Source organism: Phacochoerus africanus, chromosome 6 (genome assembly GCF_016906955.1).
Source record: "Phacochoerus africanus isolate WHEZ1 chromosome 6, ROS_Pafr_v1, whole genome shotgun sequence".
NCBI lineage: Eukaryota > Metazoa > Chordata > Mammalia > Artiodactyla > Suidae > Phacochoerus > Phacochoerus africanus.
This window is the reverse complement of record NC_062549.1, coordinates 88073860-88090786: the sequence shown is the minus strand read 5'-3', so window position 1 is coordinate 88090786 and position 16927 is coordinate 88073860. Positions and strand designations below refer to the sequence as shown.

At 38.8% G+C, this 16927-nt stretch overlaps 1 protein-coding gene across 2 annotated transcripts in view; it reads left to right on the top strand.

The window, feature by feature from the left end:
- The window catches only part of DDR2 (discoidin domain receptor tyrosine kinase 2), a 162855-nt gene that overhangs the window by 88155 nt on the left and 57773 nt on the right, over positions 1-16927 (top strand). For both annotated transcript variants that reach the window (XM_047784048.1, XM_047784047.1), the window contains exon 3: positions 12769-12877. In XM_047784048.1, the coding sequence (XP_047640004.1) occupies positions 12796-12877 (82 nt within the window). In that variant the 5' untranslated portion in view covers positions 12769-12795. The remainder of the gene's footprint in view (positions 1-12768; positions 12878-16927) is intronic.

The following is a 16927-nucleotide window of genomic DNA, read 5'->3' as shown; positions in this document are numbered from 1 at the left end:
CAGGGACTGCTAGAGCTCAGTGAGGTTAGATGACCTACCTGAGTTCTTAGCAGGCCCAGGGATACTGAGCTTCTAACAGAGCCTTTTGGGTTTGGAAAATGCTCTGCTTCGCTCTGTCTTTACTCTCCTTCTTCCTCCCATTAATCACCTGAAAGCCTTAGATTTGGCATCCCTAGTGCTCACACTATAGAAAGGACATCAGGCTTCCAAGGAAATGAAGTCACACAGAGGATGTTCTGCAGTCCATTCTGCCCCTGGTGGGCGGAGTGTCTTCTGTGGTAGTGATCTCTCTCAGCATCCTCTCCTCGTCCTGGATGGTGAGTTAAGGGGATGATTTAGCTCTCAGGCTTCACTGCCATCCCACCACTCCCTGCCAATTTGATAAACTCTAGTTGTCTCTTACAGATGTAAAGACTGAGGAAAGTAAAGTGCTCTCCTAACTAAGGAAGGAGCCGAGCTTGCTGTCATATTCCCCACTGAGCAGTGAGGGTCACTTTGGGTCATCTGGGGCACGTCCTGTGTTCTTAAATACTTACAGATCAGGCCCGTCTGGGCCTTTGGCTCAGCACTGAGCCGCTCCGTGTTGAGAAGCATGAGATGGGGACTCCCAGAGGAAAGCTGGGAATGAGGAAGACATCAATACATCCTTGGGAATCAAGACAAAGCAGGAGGATGTTTGGTACAGCAGAGATGGGTGTGTGTGTGCGTGGGTGCGGGTACACGCATGCGTGTGCGTATGTGTGTTTGGGGGCCTACCTCCTGCCAAAACCAAACTCATTTCTGCATATTTGTTTGCTGAGTATTAAATACTCCAATGATTGCTCTATTTGTTAAATCTGAAATGAAAGTGACTCAGCAGAAAGGAAAACAAACCTTGAGTGCCCTGAATGAAAATCTAGGGTCTTGAAGCAAGTCGCTTCTCTTCTCCCCACCAAGCCCTAATCTTCAACACAAACACAGGCTCAAGCACCACACACAACTGTGCACACACCACACCTTGACCAGCCTTCCATTTGACCCAAGTCCTTTTATCTCATTTCTCCTTCCCACTCCAGCCTTTCCAGGGCCCCACCCTTTCCTGCAGGAAGGCCAGTCTGAGTTTAGGTGGAGGGGCCCTGGCTGCAGGCCATAGCTGATTTTCCAGGAGGGCAGGCACTTCCTCTTTGGCCCCCATCACAGACTCAGTGTGAAGATCCCTAGGAGAAATCAGAGACTTTTTATTCTTTGGCAAAGTGGTGGTCACCTCAGATTTTCTCTAGTTTATGGACCTGCAAAGATGGATTGTCTAGGGAGAGTGACCATCTGCCAGATCAGATGTGCTATGCTTTGTACACAAGTTGTATTTCTGAAAAGTTGAATATAATATAGTTTAAGGTATATTACATCATATACTGAATTACTGGGAGGATTTGCTATCAAAGGAACCCAACAGTGGATCCTTTTGTGAAAGTGAAGAACTATTTTGTAATGTGGAGACTTCCTCAATGATTTAGGAGTTTGGTAAGTAGATGGAACATTTTTTTTTTTTTTTTTGTATACTGAATGTTATTTTAAATGTACTGTGTGAAAACATTGTTCAAAGGTACCCAGCACTGGAGGCCTGTTCAAAGAATTATCCTGTAATTGGATAAACATTTCATGAATTATGAGCTTGGCAAGTTCAGACATTTCTTCAAATGGGGTGCACTGCTAGTTCTGCTTGGTAATAATCAGCCCAGGGCAGGGTGGAGGGGGCGGAAAATGAGAGCTCTACTGTCTGTAAGTTACAGTCACTTCAAAGGGGTGTGGGAGAGACAGAGTACTCAACCTTTCCATTTTGTTAGGGCAAAAATCCTAAGGGTTGCCTGCTTTACCTCCTTTTTTTATTATCACCAAGTGGAAATGATGGTGCTGTTTTTCCAAATAAATGCAATTATTTGTAATTTAAAAATTACATTTATAAAAGTCTTTCTTTTTGTGTCTAAATCTATCATCTGAATAAATATCATCCATTTAGAGGGGGTGGTAATCCCTCCTTTTAGGTTAGTTTTAAGGCTTGAGGATTATGCATGTATATTTACCTCTCTATTGTGTGTTATTATCTATCTATCTATCTATCTATCTATCTATCTATCTATCTATCTATCTATTCATCTATCTATCTATCTATCTATCTATCTATCTATCTATCTATCTACCAACCATCCATCTATCTATAAAGTATGTCTTCAATCCTATAGTAAAAAAATATATAGGCAGCAGACCTTGGGTTTGGAGCATGGAAATCTGTTGCTTCACCAGTACAGAGATCTCTGGGTATGTGAATTAGTTGAACTTGCTTCCTGCTCACCCTTTCTCACTCAACAGCTCAAAAATTGTTTAAACACTCATCTCTCAAGGTTTCTGGCTGTATCCTCATGCATTCTCCTATTGGAGCTCTGGAGGAGAGCTTGTTACTAAAATGGTCTGACTTTTCCCTCTGATTTATTGAGATAGAATTGACATATAACAGTGTGTAAATTTAAAGTGTACATGTTTATTTCACACGTTTACATATAGCACAATGATTATCACCAGAGCATTAACTAACATTTTCATCCTGTCACGTAATTACTCTGTCTTTTTTGTGGTGAGGACATTTAAGATCTTCTCTTCGGTATAAAATACAGTATTGTTAGCTATAATCACCATGTTGTACCTTTGATCTCCAGAATTTATTCATCTTATAACCAGGAACTGGTACCCTTTGATGAATCTCTCTCCATCCCACCCTACCCCAGCCCCTGGTAACCACCCCTCTTCTCTCTTTTTCTTTGAGTTCGGCCCTTTTGGATTCCACATGTAAGTGTCAGCATAAGGTAGGAAACAGACTGACACATTAAGGCAGGTGGAAGAGAGGAATGAGGTACTTTCTCAGCTGCTTAACCTGGAGCTGCTGGAGACACGGGTCTGCCCAAGAGTGAGCCCTACCTGTGTAACCTGCCACAGGATGGGATGGTGTCAGGCAGGATATACTGCTGACTTGGTCTTAAATCACCATGTAGCCCTGCTGTGTCTCAGAAGGAGACCTTTGGGAGCTCACCCAAGTACAGAGGAAACTTGTAAGAAGTTTGATTCTGGATTAAAAAAAAATCCTGATCATTTCTGCCTGTGGCTGCCACACTTCCATCTTAACCTTCCATTTGCTTCCTGGTTTTCCTGGTGGGTCTGACCCAGGGCCTATCTAGATTCCAGTGTGGACCATCCTGAGGTGGAGGGTCAACCATCTCCTGTCCAGCCTTGGAGGGCTTTGAGTCCTGGCTCCTATTGGAGTCAATTTGGAGTGTTCCTCCAGCTTGGCGAGGAGAGGGGATTTTGACTGTCAAGAGAGAAGTGGGCTTTTCGTTTCACGACATGGACTCTCTGAGTTACATATTCATTGATGCTTCTTGGAAACTACTGGCTGTAGATGTGGGAGCACTGACCGTGGAATCAGAGAAACTATAGAAGAGTCTTAACTCTGTTCCTTTCTAGTTTTGTGACCCAGGCAAGTTAGAATTAATCTGATTTTGATATAGAGAGAAACATGGTCCTTCACCTTAAATGACTCAGGGTCTGGCTTGAAAGATAGAACTGTAATTCAGCATGATGAATAGGGGCCAGCAGCCAGACGAGGTAAGTCTGCCTGGATTGTGGCTAAAGTGACTTAGTTTCCTACTTTGAGGAGGGAGGTGGTAATCCCTCATTTCAGTTTAGTTGTAAGGCTTGAGGATTATGCATGTGTAAATATGTACTAAAAGGCAAATGTTCTGAAAAAGAAAGGTGTCAGTAGCAATTCTCAACTGCTTTTTGTTCCTACTGTACTTATCTGAAAGATGTACTAATCAATAATATCGCTAGAGTTCCCATCATGGCGCAGCGGAAACGAATCCTACCAGAAACCATGAGGTTTCCAGTTCGATCCCTGGCCTCGCTCAGTAGGTTAAGGATCTGGTGTTGCCGTGAGCTGTGGTGTAGGTCGCAGATGTGGCTTGGATCTGGCATTGCTGTGGCTCTGGCATAGGCCGGCAGCAACAGCTGCGATTGGACCCCTAGCTTAGGCACCTCCATGTGCCGTGGGTGCGGCTCTAAAAAGACAAAAGACAAAACAAACAGACAAACAAAAACTCTCTCTCAATATCACAGATGATTCTCAAAATATGAGAAAGGTTCACTCTACACCTTGAATTTTTAGGATATGCATAGTTGGTTGGAAAGCACCCCGGGAATTTTTTTTTTTTTTTTTTTGGTCAAAGAAACCAATATGAATGACATTTCCAAGAAACATATTTTCTTCGTTAAAATGTAAACATCACAAATAAGGCTAGAGTTTCCTTTTGATCACCATTTCCAATCTCCCCTGCCAAGCACTGTGATTGCTGAGGGAACTACTGTTATCAGGACTTGCCTTCAACAGTTTCTTGCTCTGTCCTCACATCCCATACCATACCTCCAGCCTATTTGAGCACTAGAGTGTACACTAGATTGACACTTGTTATCAGCATGGTGTTTAACTCTCTAGATCTTTTATGTACATGTAAATATCTATGAATATGTGTTACATCCATTAAAGTATAGAGTGTCTTTACATAAATCTTGCAACCCACTTATTCACCTAAAACCATGTCATAGACATCTAACCATGTAATTACATGTAGCTCTAACTCATACTTTTAAATGATTTCATGGTATTTCATAGGAGAAATATGCCATAGTTTATAGCATTCCACTATTGATAGAAATTTTTCCAAATTTAAATATTCTTTTTAAAAAATCATAGTTCCCGTCATGGCTCAGTGGAAACAAATCTGACTAGCATCCATGAAGACACAGGTTCAATCCTTGGCCTTGCTCAGTGGGTTAAGGATCCAGCATTGCTGTGAAGTTGAGGACACGGCTCAGATACAGCATTGCCGTGGCTGTGGTGTAGCCCTGCAGCCACAGCTCTGATTTGACCCCTAGCCTGGGAACCTCCATATGCTGTGGGTGTGGCCCTAAAGACAAAAGACAAAAAAATATATATATATATATATATAAATATATCCCCTGCAATGTTCAAGGGATCCAATTTCCCCACACTCTTGTCTACATTTGTTGACTTTCATTCACTTTTTTTTTGGGGGGGGGGGGATAATATCCATCCTGACAGATGTGAGGTAGATATCTCATTGTGGTTTTGATTTGTATTTCCTGATAATTAGCAATACTGAGCATTTTTTTCCATATATCTGTTGGCCATTTTTAGATCTTCTTTGGAGAAATGCCCTTAGTTCATTTTTAAAGGATTTTATTAGGTTTCTTCCTTGTTTTATTTTGCTGTTGAGTTATATGAATTCCTTATATATTTTGGATATTAATCACATCAGATATATGGTTTGCAAACACTTTCTCCTATTTTGTAGGCTGCCTTTTCATTCTGTTGATTGTTTCCTTTGCTGTACAGAAGGTTTTTTGGTTTGATGTAGTTTCACTTGTTTTTTTTTTTTTGTTTTTGATACCTGAGCTTTTGGTGTCATATCTAGTCATTGTCACAGCCACTGTCATGAAGATTTTCCCCTATGTTTTCTTAAAAGTTTTAAAGTTTTAGGTCTTACATTTAAGTCTTTAATCCACTTTGAGGATTTTTTTTAATGTAGTGTGAGATAAGCCTTTAATTTCATTCTTTTTCATATGAGTACCTAGTTTTCTAACACTATTTGTTTAAGAAACTCATTTTTCTCCATTGGCATCCTTCTTTTAAAATCTTTTAAAATTTTTTAAAAAATTTTGACTCACCTGAGGCATGTTCTCGGACCAGAGATCTAACCCGTGTCATAGTTGCAACCTGTGCCACAGCCGTAGCAGTGCCAGATCTTTAATCTGTGGTGCCACAAGGGAACTTCCATTTTAGCATTCATCATGAAGATCAGTTGGCCATAGCCTCTTTGAAAAACAGTATGGAGATTCCTCAAAAATTATATATTGAACTAACACATGACCCAGCCATCCTACTTCTGGATGCATATACAAAATAATTGAAATCGGGATCTTGAAGAGATACTAGCATTCCCATGGTCATTGTGGCATTTTTCACAATGGCCAAGATGTAGAAACTTCCTAAATGTCTATTGACAAATGAATGAATAAAGAAAATGTGGCTTATACATACAGTGGAATATTATTTTTCTTTAAAAAGAAGCAGAGGAGTTTTCATCGTGGCTCAGTAGTCAACAAACCTGACTAGTATCCATGAGGATGCAGGTTTGATCCCTGGCCTTGCTTAGTGGGTTAAGGATCCAGTGTTGTCCTGAGCTGTGGTGTAAGTCACAGACGCAGCTTGGACCCCGCATTGCTGTGGCTGTGGTGTAGGCTGGCAGCTGCAACTCCGATTGGACCCCTAGCCTGGGAACTGCCGTATGCTGCAGGTGTGGCCCTCAAAAGACAAAAAAATAAGAAATAAGCAGATTTTGCAATATGAGACAACATGGATGAACCTCGAGGATATTATGTTAAGAGAAATAAACCTGTCACAGATAGACAAATAACCCATGTCTTATATTAAGTGTCCAAAGTAGATTAATAGAATCAAGAGAGAAATGGTGGTTGCCACAAGCTGAGGGGAGGGGGAAATGGAGAGTTACTAAACAATAGGTATAAAGTTTAAGTTAAGCAAGATGATTAAGTTCTAGAGATCTGATGTACAGCATTGTACCTATAGTCAATAATAATGTGCTGTACCCTTTAAAATTTGTTGAAAGTCTTATATATATTATTCTTACCACAATAAAATAAACTAAAAAATATTCCAAAGCACTTCTTTGTGCCTACCTCATTGTGCACATATGTAAATCTTTCTCTGGGGGTAAATAATAAATGGAATGTATGCATAATTTAAATTATTTCCTAATTTATGTACCCAGTGGCAAAGTATGAGAGTATCTATTTCTCAACACGATTGCTAAATTTCAAAATTTCACACTTAAAATTTTTGCCAATCTGATGGATAAAATTTGTATTTAACTACTGCTTTAATGATTGCCTTTCTGATTCTAGTGAGGTTGAGTACTTTTAGATGTTTACTGGCATTATAGTATTTCCTTTGTTAAATGCTTTTTATTTACTTGGCTCATTTTTCTAGTGGCTTTTAAAAAATGATTTATTGAGATTCCTTATTTATACCAAAAATGTACATACGCATTGTTTTGTTCTAAAATTTAAAATATTTATCTTAGACTGTTGCTTGTCTGCTAAGTTTGTAATATCTTTTATCTCAAAAATGTTTTGAATTTTGATGAAAAAATTTACTTTTTTTCATTTGTGGATTTTGCTTTTTACATCTTTCTTATGCAAGTCTTCCCTTAGCTCACAGCAGAGTCTCAATATTTTCTAGAAGTACTTTTATAATTCTGTTTTTACATTTTGAGCTCTTTATTTTTGTCTGAGGCATGGATATACCTTTATTTATTTTTGAAGAGGCTATTGAATCATCTGATACTTTTCACCAATTCTAAATGCCCCTTTTCTTATAGAAAAGTTCCCACTTATATATGTCTTTTCTTGTATATATAAGTAATGCCTATTCTGTTCATTGTTCTGTTTATCAGTTTCTCTACTAATGCCATATTCAGGAAGGGCTTTCCTGGCCATCTTCCCTGAAATAGCCCTCATTCACTCTCCATCCTATTATTGCATTCTGTTGTCTCCATGGCACATATATCTCCTTAGCTTTCTTATTAACTTGTTTGCTTGTATATTAAAACCTCCTTGATGATGGGGCTCTTCTCTGCATTTTTTAGAACCTATCACAACACAGCACCTAATAGACTTTTAGTAAATAGTAACTGAATGAATGAGTGAAGGCTGATGACTTTTTATTTTAAAGGTGTGAATAATTTTTTGTCAAAGACATTTGTACTGTTAATCAAAGAAGTGGGTAGAGAAGAACCTTCTATATTCTTGAAATTCTTCCATGTATGTTTATGTGTTCTGCTCACATGTCACATTGCTTAAATATTGAACCTTTGGAAAGATTTATTCAAAGAGGCAGAAAAGGATGTTGTCTGCTTATAACAAGCTTTGGGGATACTTCCTTTTAGGGTATGGAATTTAGAATAGTCAGATGCAATCACTAATGTGTGGCTCATGACAATCATTAATTCACTCTGCAACTGTTTATCCAGCACTCTGCTAAGTGCTGAGAATGCAATGATGAGTGAAATAAATGTGGAGCTTAGGGAGGCACAGACATTAATTAGACAACCCCAGAAATGGATATATACTTAGAAACTATGACCATTTCTATGCAGAAAAATTATGATGTTTCCAGTGCATGTACAGTCAAGTGGATCAGAGAATATATCACTGAAGAAAGAAATGGTCATTGATCTGGACAAAGAGAGGTATGAAACTTTCTGACAGAGGTCCTGAGGCAGTAGGAAATGTAAAAAGGAAATGAAAGAAGTCTAAAAGGAACTGAAGTGGAAAAAGTGAGCAGGGGCGTAGCTCTGGTGAGGTAGACAGAGGTCAAATCAAAGGAGAGTATAGGTAAAAACCAAACCAAAACAAACAACAAAACAGCTTAAGTGGATTTGGGAGTAATACAAACCCTGGGTTCATGTATGTTTTGGTGCCTATCAGCTGTGCAACCAGATCAGTTTTAACCTCTTCCTCCTCAGTTACCTTACTGATGAAAACAAACCTTATTGGGTTACCATGAATATTACATGACCTGGTCCTTGGTATGTGTTAGATATCCATGGTATAGTTATAGCAGTTCTAGGTTTGCTAATGGTTCTCTTGTATTTGTTAGCTGCTGGACACCCTAATTTTAAGCAAACAAGTCAGAAATAATCACTGGTATTGGAGATTCACAGCCTGATACCAAGTAACACTTTCCAAAAGAAAATTAAGTCAACCCCTTTTGAGCAACTTGTAAGTTCTACTTAGCTCAGTTAAAAGCCATTTTTGAGCACCTACTTTGTCTAATATATAAAGTATTCCTTTGGAGAGATAAGAAAGAGGTTGATTTTTTTGGTTTGTTTGTTTTTTGGGTTTTGCCCCCGCCCCCGCCCCCCGCCAGCATATGGAGGAAGTTCCTGGGATAGGGGTCAAATAAGACCTGCAGCTATAGGCCTATGCCACAGCCACAGCGACACTGGATCCGAGCCACATCTACATCATGCACCACAGCTTGCAGCAATGCTGGATCCTTAACCCACTGAACAAGGCCAGGGATCAAACCCACATCCTCACTGAGACTATGTCAGGTTGAGCCATAATGGGAACTCCAAGAATGAGCCATTTTGAAGCTAATGATTAAATACATAATTTTATAACAATGCTATGGAGTATCTAGCAGAAGCAAATTCAGTGCGAAGGGAATGAGGTATAGGAGACTCTCCTTGAAGAAGGAACCACCGGGGAAGATATGGAGGGAGAAGGTAATGATCAAGGAAGGAACCACAAGGAAGATGTCAGGAAAGAGAATTGTAGGACTCTTCTTCAAAAGGTGCTAAGAAGGGGTGGTCAGCTAAGGCCGTGCTCACAAGGCTAAATGGCTGCTCACAAGGAGCTCATGTCTTTGTAGGACATCCTGGATTATGGTTATAGGCTAGTGCTAGGCTACAGCCAAGACCGATGTTTCCAATTTCTGCCTGTGTATTTCTTTTTCTGGGTGTGGTTTTTGGTGGACTCATTTATGGAAGCACAGTATTCCTGCTGTTGGCAGTGGTAGCCACTGATACATACTTTATCTCATCTAAATCAATGCCATGGAACCATGCTCATTACCCTTTTGTGGGCCATGGATCACTTCCTGCCCCTGTTCCCTACCATGGGGCTATCAAGTCCTTTTTTTGTTTGTTTTGTTTTGTTTTGCCCATGCCTGGGGCATGCAAGAGTTCCCAGGCCTGGGATTAAACCCAAGCCACAGCAGTGACAACACTCAATCTTTAACCACTAGGCCACCAGGGAAATCTGTTGCTTTAGTCTTTTCTGTTTGATTAGTTTTGGCTCCATTCTCTTCAGGCAGAACTATCTGAATACCTTTTTTTTTTCTTACCACTTTGGGTAGGTCAGGTTTCTACTGCCTAGAAAACATCATAGAAAGCTCTATTTCTTCAAACAAGTATCCTTGCTTTATTATCCTATTAGTTACTCCATTCCCATTATTGATCATTAAAATCTTATTCATCTTTCACGAATCTGGTTAGATGCTGATCTTACCATGAAGCCTTCTCTGATTGCTCCAGCTCAAATGGATTTCATCTCTCTTTATAATTTTGCACTATATATTTTTTTCTAACAGTGGATCCAATGTTTGTTAATTACTAGTGTTACCAGGAAGAAACTTTCTTTTTTTAATAAACTTTTTATTCTTAAACAGTTTTATATCTACAGATGCATTGCAAAGATAGTATCTAGAATTCTTACTTACCCAATATCCAATTTACCCTATTAACATTTTATATTAGTGTAGTACATTTGTCATAGTTAGTGAGCCAGTACTGATACATTATTATTAACTAAAGTCTATACTTTATTCAGATTTCTTCAGTTTTCCCCTAATGTCCTCTTCCTATTCCAGGTTCCCATCTAGGATGTCACATTACATATTTAATCACTGTCTCGCCTTAGGCTTCCTTAGCTGTGACAGTTTCTCAGACTTTGAAGTCTTTGATATACATGACAGTTTTTTTTTTCATTTTTAAAACTTTTACTGAGGTATAGTTGATTTATAAGGTTGTGATAATTTCTGCTGTACAACAGAGTGATTCAGTTATTCATATATACGCATCCATTCTCTTTCAGATTCCTTTCCCATGTAGATTATCACAGAATATCAGGCTGAGCTGCCTGTGCTATATGGCAGGAACCTGTTGGCCAATCATTATGTATACCTCAGTGTACATACCAAGAAACCCCTAGTCCATCCCTACCCCCATTGGTCCCCTTTGGTATCCACAAGTTTTTCAAAGTCTGTGAGTCTATTTCTATTCTGAAAATAAGTTCATTTGTATCCCTTTTCTTTTTTTAGATTCCACATATAGGAGTTCCCATTGTGACTCAGCAGGTTACAAACCCAACTAGTATCTATGAGGATACAGGTTCAATCCCTGGCCTCACTCAATGGGTTAAGGATCTGATGTTGCAGTGAGCTGAGGTGTAGGTCGTAGATGTGGCTCAGTTCTGACGTGGCTGTGGCTGGCAGCTACAGCTCTGATTCGACCCCTAGCCTGGGAACTTCCATATACTCACAAGTGTGGCCCTAAAAAGAAAAAAAAAAAAAGATTCCATGTTTGAATGATATCATGATGTTTACCTTTCACAGTTTTGAGGATTACACGTCAGGAATTTTGTAAAATGTCCCTCAATTAGGATTTGTCTGATGTTTTGTTTTTTTTTCACGACTAGGCTGCTGTCCTGGGTTCTGGGGAGAAAGACCATAGAGGCTAAGTGCCATTTTCACCACATCATATCATACTTACTCTCAGTGTGACTTGTCAAAGCTGATGCCAACCTTGATCACCTGGCTTGAAGTAGTAGTCATCATGTTTCTCTACTGAAAACTTTCTCCATTTCCATGCTGTGCTCTTTGAAGAAAGTCACTGTGTACAGCTCACACTTAAGGGAGTGTGTGTGTGTGTGTGGGGGGGTGGGTGTTGGGTGTGGGAGGGGTGGTTATACACCACCTCTTCAAGAGAAAAGAGTATCTAGATAAATTATTTAGAATTCTTTCGCATGGGAAATTTGTCTATTCGCCCTCATTTGTTTATTCAATCATTTACTTATATCAGCATCGGCTTGTAAATATTTATTTTATACCTTGGGTTATAATCCAATACCACTTGATTTATTTTGTTGCTTAGATTGTTCCAGCTTTGGCCATTGGAAGCTCTTTCTGTTGGCTCCTGTGTTCCTTTGCCATATCCCCATCATTTTTATGTGTGTATACTTTCTCAATTTGGGGCACTAAGATTCCTCAAGATCATATTTCCTGCTCTAGTCCTAGAATCAGCCGTTTTTCCAAGGAACCTTGGTTCCTTTGATTGGAGAATGGTATTAGAAATCAAGATTTGTCTACTAGATTTGCAATTGGGATGCCATTGCTTCTAGGGCCTCTAGGCTGACATAGCAGGGCATAGCAGGGCAATATGTGTGTAAACATTAACCTATGTATACACACATATTTGTAAACATTTCCATATGCAGCCATCTATATTTCTGTTAAGCCAAACATGAGTTCATATTGCTGTCTCAACTAATCCATTACCACATGGATTATTCTGGGGGAACTTAAAAATACAAAATTCCAGTTACCACTCCCAAACTAATAAATTAGGATTAAATATTGACCTTTTGAAAAGTCAACACAGTAACATCATTTAATGTTTTTCTTGGTTTAATACTGGAATTAATATCAAAATTATGAAAACATCATAAATAAAAGTTTTACTTATCACCATTCACAATTTGGGTAAGTATTTATCTTACTAAAACTTTGTTACCCACTTGTATTTTTTGCTAATATTAATTCCATGATTATATGATCTACTAGGGTTTGAAAATTTTTGTATTTCATGACTATTTAATGTTCCAGTTTGAAAATTCTTATATTATGTGACTATTTGATGTCCCATTCAACTATCAAAGTCTGTGATTTAAAGTTGTATAGAAATAAACACGTAAGAACACAAAGGTAATCATACAAATTGTGTTCATCCATGTTGACAGTATCTGCCTCATTCATTCTCTCTCCTCTTTTTGTTTTCTTGCATTTTTGATGGGCTGCAGGCTCAAGTTCCAACACCACCTTCTGAGATGATCCTGATTCCCAGAATGCCCTGGATGCTGCTCCTGCTGCTGACTATCTTGAGTTCTGCAAAAGCTCAGGTTAATCCAGGTAACACAGCCATTGCTCAGCCCTGTGCTGGAAGACCAGTTGAACACTCAAGCCCATCAATGTTCATCTTAGGAAAGGCACTACTAAGGGTTCTGAAGGGTCATTCCCACCTTTTTTCTTTAAACCCTTCATGGTGAAACATGGCCACTGCAGGAACAGAAACTAATATACTCTCTTTATATAACATATACTATTTGTTAAAGACTTCTTTTATAGAGTAGAGTGGAATACAAGTAAATGTTTAAAAATGGGAGGTGGGAGCCATCTTTTGGAAAAGAGAAGGAGATAATTTTTAGATGTCTTGGACAACTTCTTCAGATTGGTTTTCCAGTTATTTTTGGCTGGCTAAGGGCCTTATTTTATTTGAATGTCATGTTATGCTTTGAGGACCCTGATCTTGTACGATTTCAGGCAGTTTTTCTTTCCTATGTGCTCAAAAATAGATATGTTAGCCCTTCCTGTTGCCCCCCCCTTTTTTATTACACGTGTATTTTAATTTTAAATTGAAGTATATAGTTGTATCATTTGCCAATTAATCATAGTAATGTCTCTTAACAACCTATGCAAAATTGGTGATTTAGTCTGGTTTTGGATGGACTACTCTTCTGGGCTCTTCTGAATTCATGTACATATCTGGGAGTCAACCATTCACCCCCACACACCCACAGAAAGTGGAAGTTCCCAGGCCAGAGTTCAAACTGGTGGCGCAGTTGCTGCCTGTGCCACAGCTGTGGCAACACTGGATCCTTAACCCACTGTGCCACATGGAAACTTCCATCAGCTGCTATTTATTGGCTCATAGAGGATGGCCTTGGCTCTGACAACTGGGGCAACTTCACTCTTCACTCTTCTCTGGCAGACTAGCGTAGATACTTTTTAATGAAAATTTCACAGGATCAAGAGCAGAAAGGGAAACATGCAGCATTTTGCAAGCCAGAGCTTGAGCCATGATCACTGAGATCTCATTGTCCAAAACAAGTCATATGGCCAAGCCCTGAATCAGAGTGGGAGGGCACAAAAGATTATATGGGAAAGGTCTGAATACAGGGAAAGGTGAAAGATTGGAGTCATTTTTTTCATTTGCCACAAATATAAATATAGGAAAGTAAACATAGCCTAAGTGCTCAATTTGATGAATTTTACAAACTGAGCACATCCATCTAAGCAGTATCCAGATTAAGAAACAGAGCTGTCCCAGCATTTCAGAAGCTTTCCTCATGCTCTCTTCCAGTCAATTTTCCCCATCCTAACCCCCAAGGGTAGTCATTATTCTGTTTTCTAACAACATATGTTAGTTCTGCCTGTTCTTATACTTTATATAAATGGAATCATAGGATGCATAAATACTCTTTTGTGTCTGGCTTCTTTCATTCAGCATTTTGTTCATGATATTCATCCTTAATGTTGCACGAATTTGGCAACTATTTTCATTATTGTGTATTAATATTTCATTTATCCAGTCTATACTGGGTGGGAATTTGGATTATTTCCAGTTTGGCCTCATTTTGAATGAAGCTTCTATAATCCTTTTATAAAGGTATTTTGATAAAGATATATACTCAGGTCATTTGGGTATAGGCCTAGTATAAGCTGGCTTATATGTTACATGTGATCTGTTTTTCTGCATACTGCCAAGAAGTTTTCCAAAGTGACTTTACCAATGTATCACCCCATGGCAATATATCAGAGATCCAGTGGCTTCATTCTGTATTTAGATTCCCAAGGGCGTTTCCATTTTCTCCTCTTCATATAGCATGAGCATACATTTGTGAAATGCTCACTATATTCCCTTTGCAAAAATTTTATTTCTATGGGATTTTCTTTATACCTCCATAGGCCATATAATCAAACACCTTAAAATCAGTGATTAGTTGGTTAAATAAATCCAGTGCCTTATTACTTTCTTATAATAAATATAGTTGATATATCTCAGATGTGAACTTTGGCACCACTATTTCAGTTTTCTGGTGTGTATTATTCGCACCTAGTTGAAGTTTAGTTGCCTCTATTATGTTTAACAAGCCCCATGTCATTCTCCCTGCTTTGGTCTCTAAGAGTGACTATGAGTGCACGGAATGGCACAGTGTTTTGGTACTAGGCACACTCATAGAGACTGGTATGCCGGAAAGATATTTAAGAGGCCAAACCAAAAGAGCTAGCTATCTGTGTTAGACAACACTGCTGTAGCCCTGGAGCAGGCAATGGGCTGTTTGAAGATAGAAAATAGTTAACTTTAAATCATTTCCCTCCCCCCATTCCTAGCATCAACTATTTCGTTTGGCTCTTTCTGTCAAGAAAAAGAAATAAAGGTGTTGTGATGATCTTTAGAAGAACATGGAGTATTTGAAGTTTGTTGAAGGAATAAGTCTTCTCTCTACCATTTTTGGTATTTTATCAAGGTTAACTGGAAACAAGCAATGAGACGTTGTCATCAGTGAGTCTAGTCATAAAACTTGGGGTTCATGGAGGCTTAGGGCTTGATGAACACAGAGTAGGTTAATAGTAAATGCACTTTAAGGATGACTTTTCAGAAGTCCTTATTGGTGTTACTGAAAGTAATAGAGTAAATTCTTGGGTAGTTAGATTTCCCCACAGCCTGGCCATTTGGATAAATAGATGAAATGTTGGAGTTAAGTCCAGGAGAACTGAGCTGTAAATGAAACCTATATACATTCAATTGTTAAAATATTGAAAGATGTTTTAATAGCTCATTAAGAATAAATATTGTTTGACAAATAGCAACTGGGCTAAGCATTAAATTCAATTAATGTATAAAGTCTAAAACAAATATTGATTTAAGCTCATTTGAAAGATTTCACCATGACCATTGGTCAATGAGCCTTCTGTTCCTGGTATGACTTATTAATAGGGATATTGAATATTTAAAAATATCAATCTAGAAAAGTCACCATAAGCCAACAGAGGGTGAATAATACTGGTATTTAAAGAAATTATCTATAATTTGAGAGCATAGGTCTCCTAAGGTACCACCCCCATGGAGACTACAGAGCAAGCTAGTGATATAGGTCAAGGCATGATGCCTGTGAGACTCTTGGCTCACTACTCTAAAGCACTGGAGTTTTGACAGTGGCAGCAAAGCAGGTGGTGGGTCAGGTGATGTTAGTGTCATTTCCAGTAATGGCAATGTTGAAATTGACATTGTCACTAGGGGCTAAGTAGAAGGTATGCAAGTTTTCATGGAAAATACTGAAATACAGGTGTGTGTACATAGTCTTGAGGTGTGAGCCTAGTGAACATCCCCTGCAAAAGTACGTCAGGGATTGGGACCTACAGACTGTCAGTTCAAGGAGGAAGTCCCTGGAAAAATGTGAGGCAGTTTCCTTTGTCAAAATCATGGCTCAGGAATATCTTTTACCTATTGGCATCTGCATCAAAGAATCATACCAACAATTTCTGAAAAAACATTTCTATAAATCATCAAATAATTTGGATATTATTAGAACAGTCTAATGAATGTTTTGTAGTTCATTTGGAAAATAATGTTTAGCTCACTTAGAAAATTATTTTGAGGAGTTCCCGTCGTGGCTCAGTGGTTAACGAATCTGACTAGGAACCACAAGGTCTTGGGTTTGATCCCTGGCCTTGTTCAGTGGGTTAAGGATCCGGTGTTGCCATGAGCTGTGGTGTAGGTCTCAGACGCGGCTCGGATTCCGAGTTGCTGTGGCTCTGGTGTAGGCCAGCGGCTACAGCTCCGATTAGACCCCTAGCCTGGGAACCTCCATATGCCATGGGAGCGGCCCAAGAAATAGCAAAAAGACAAAAAAAAAAAAGATTTGAAAAAAAAAAAAGACAAGAAAGTTATTTTGAGAACAACCCTAGTTACAATCATGACTTGGTCTTTTTTTTTTTTTAATTGAAGTATAGTTGCTGTACAAAATTATATAAATTAACAGGTGTACAATGTAGTGACTCACAATTTTTAAAGGTTATACTCTATTTATAGTTATTATAAAATATCTATTGTCCCTCTGTTGTATAATATTTCCTTGCAGCTTATTTTATACTTAATAATTGTTTGTTCCTCTTAAT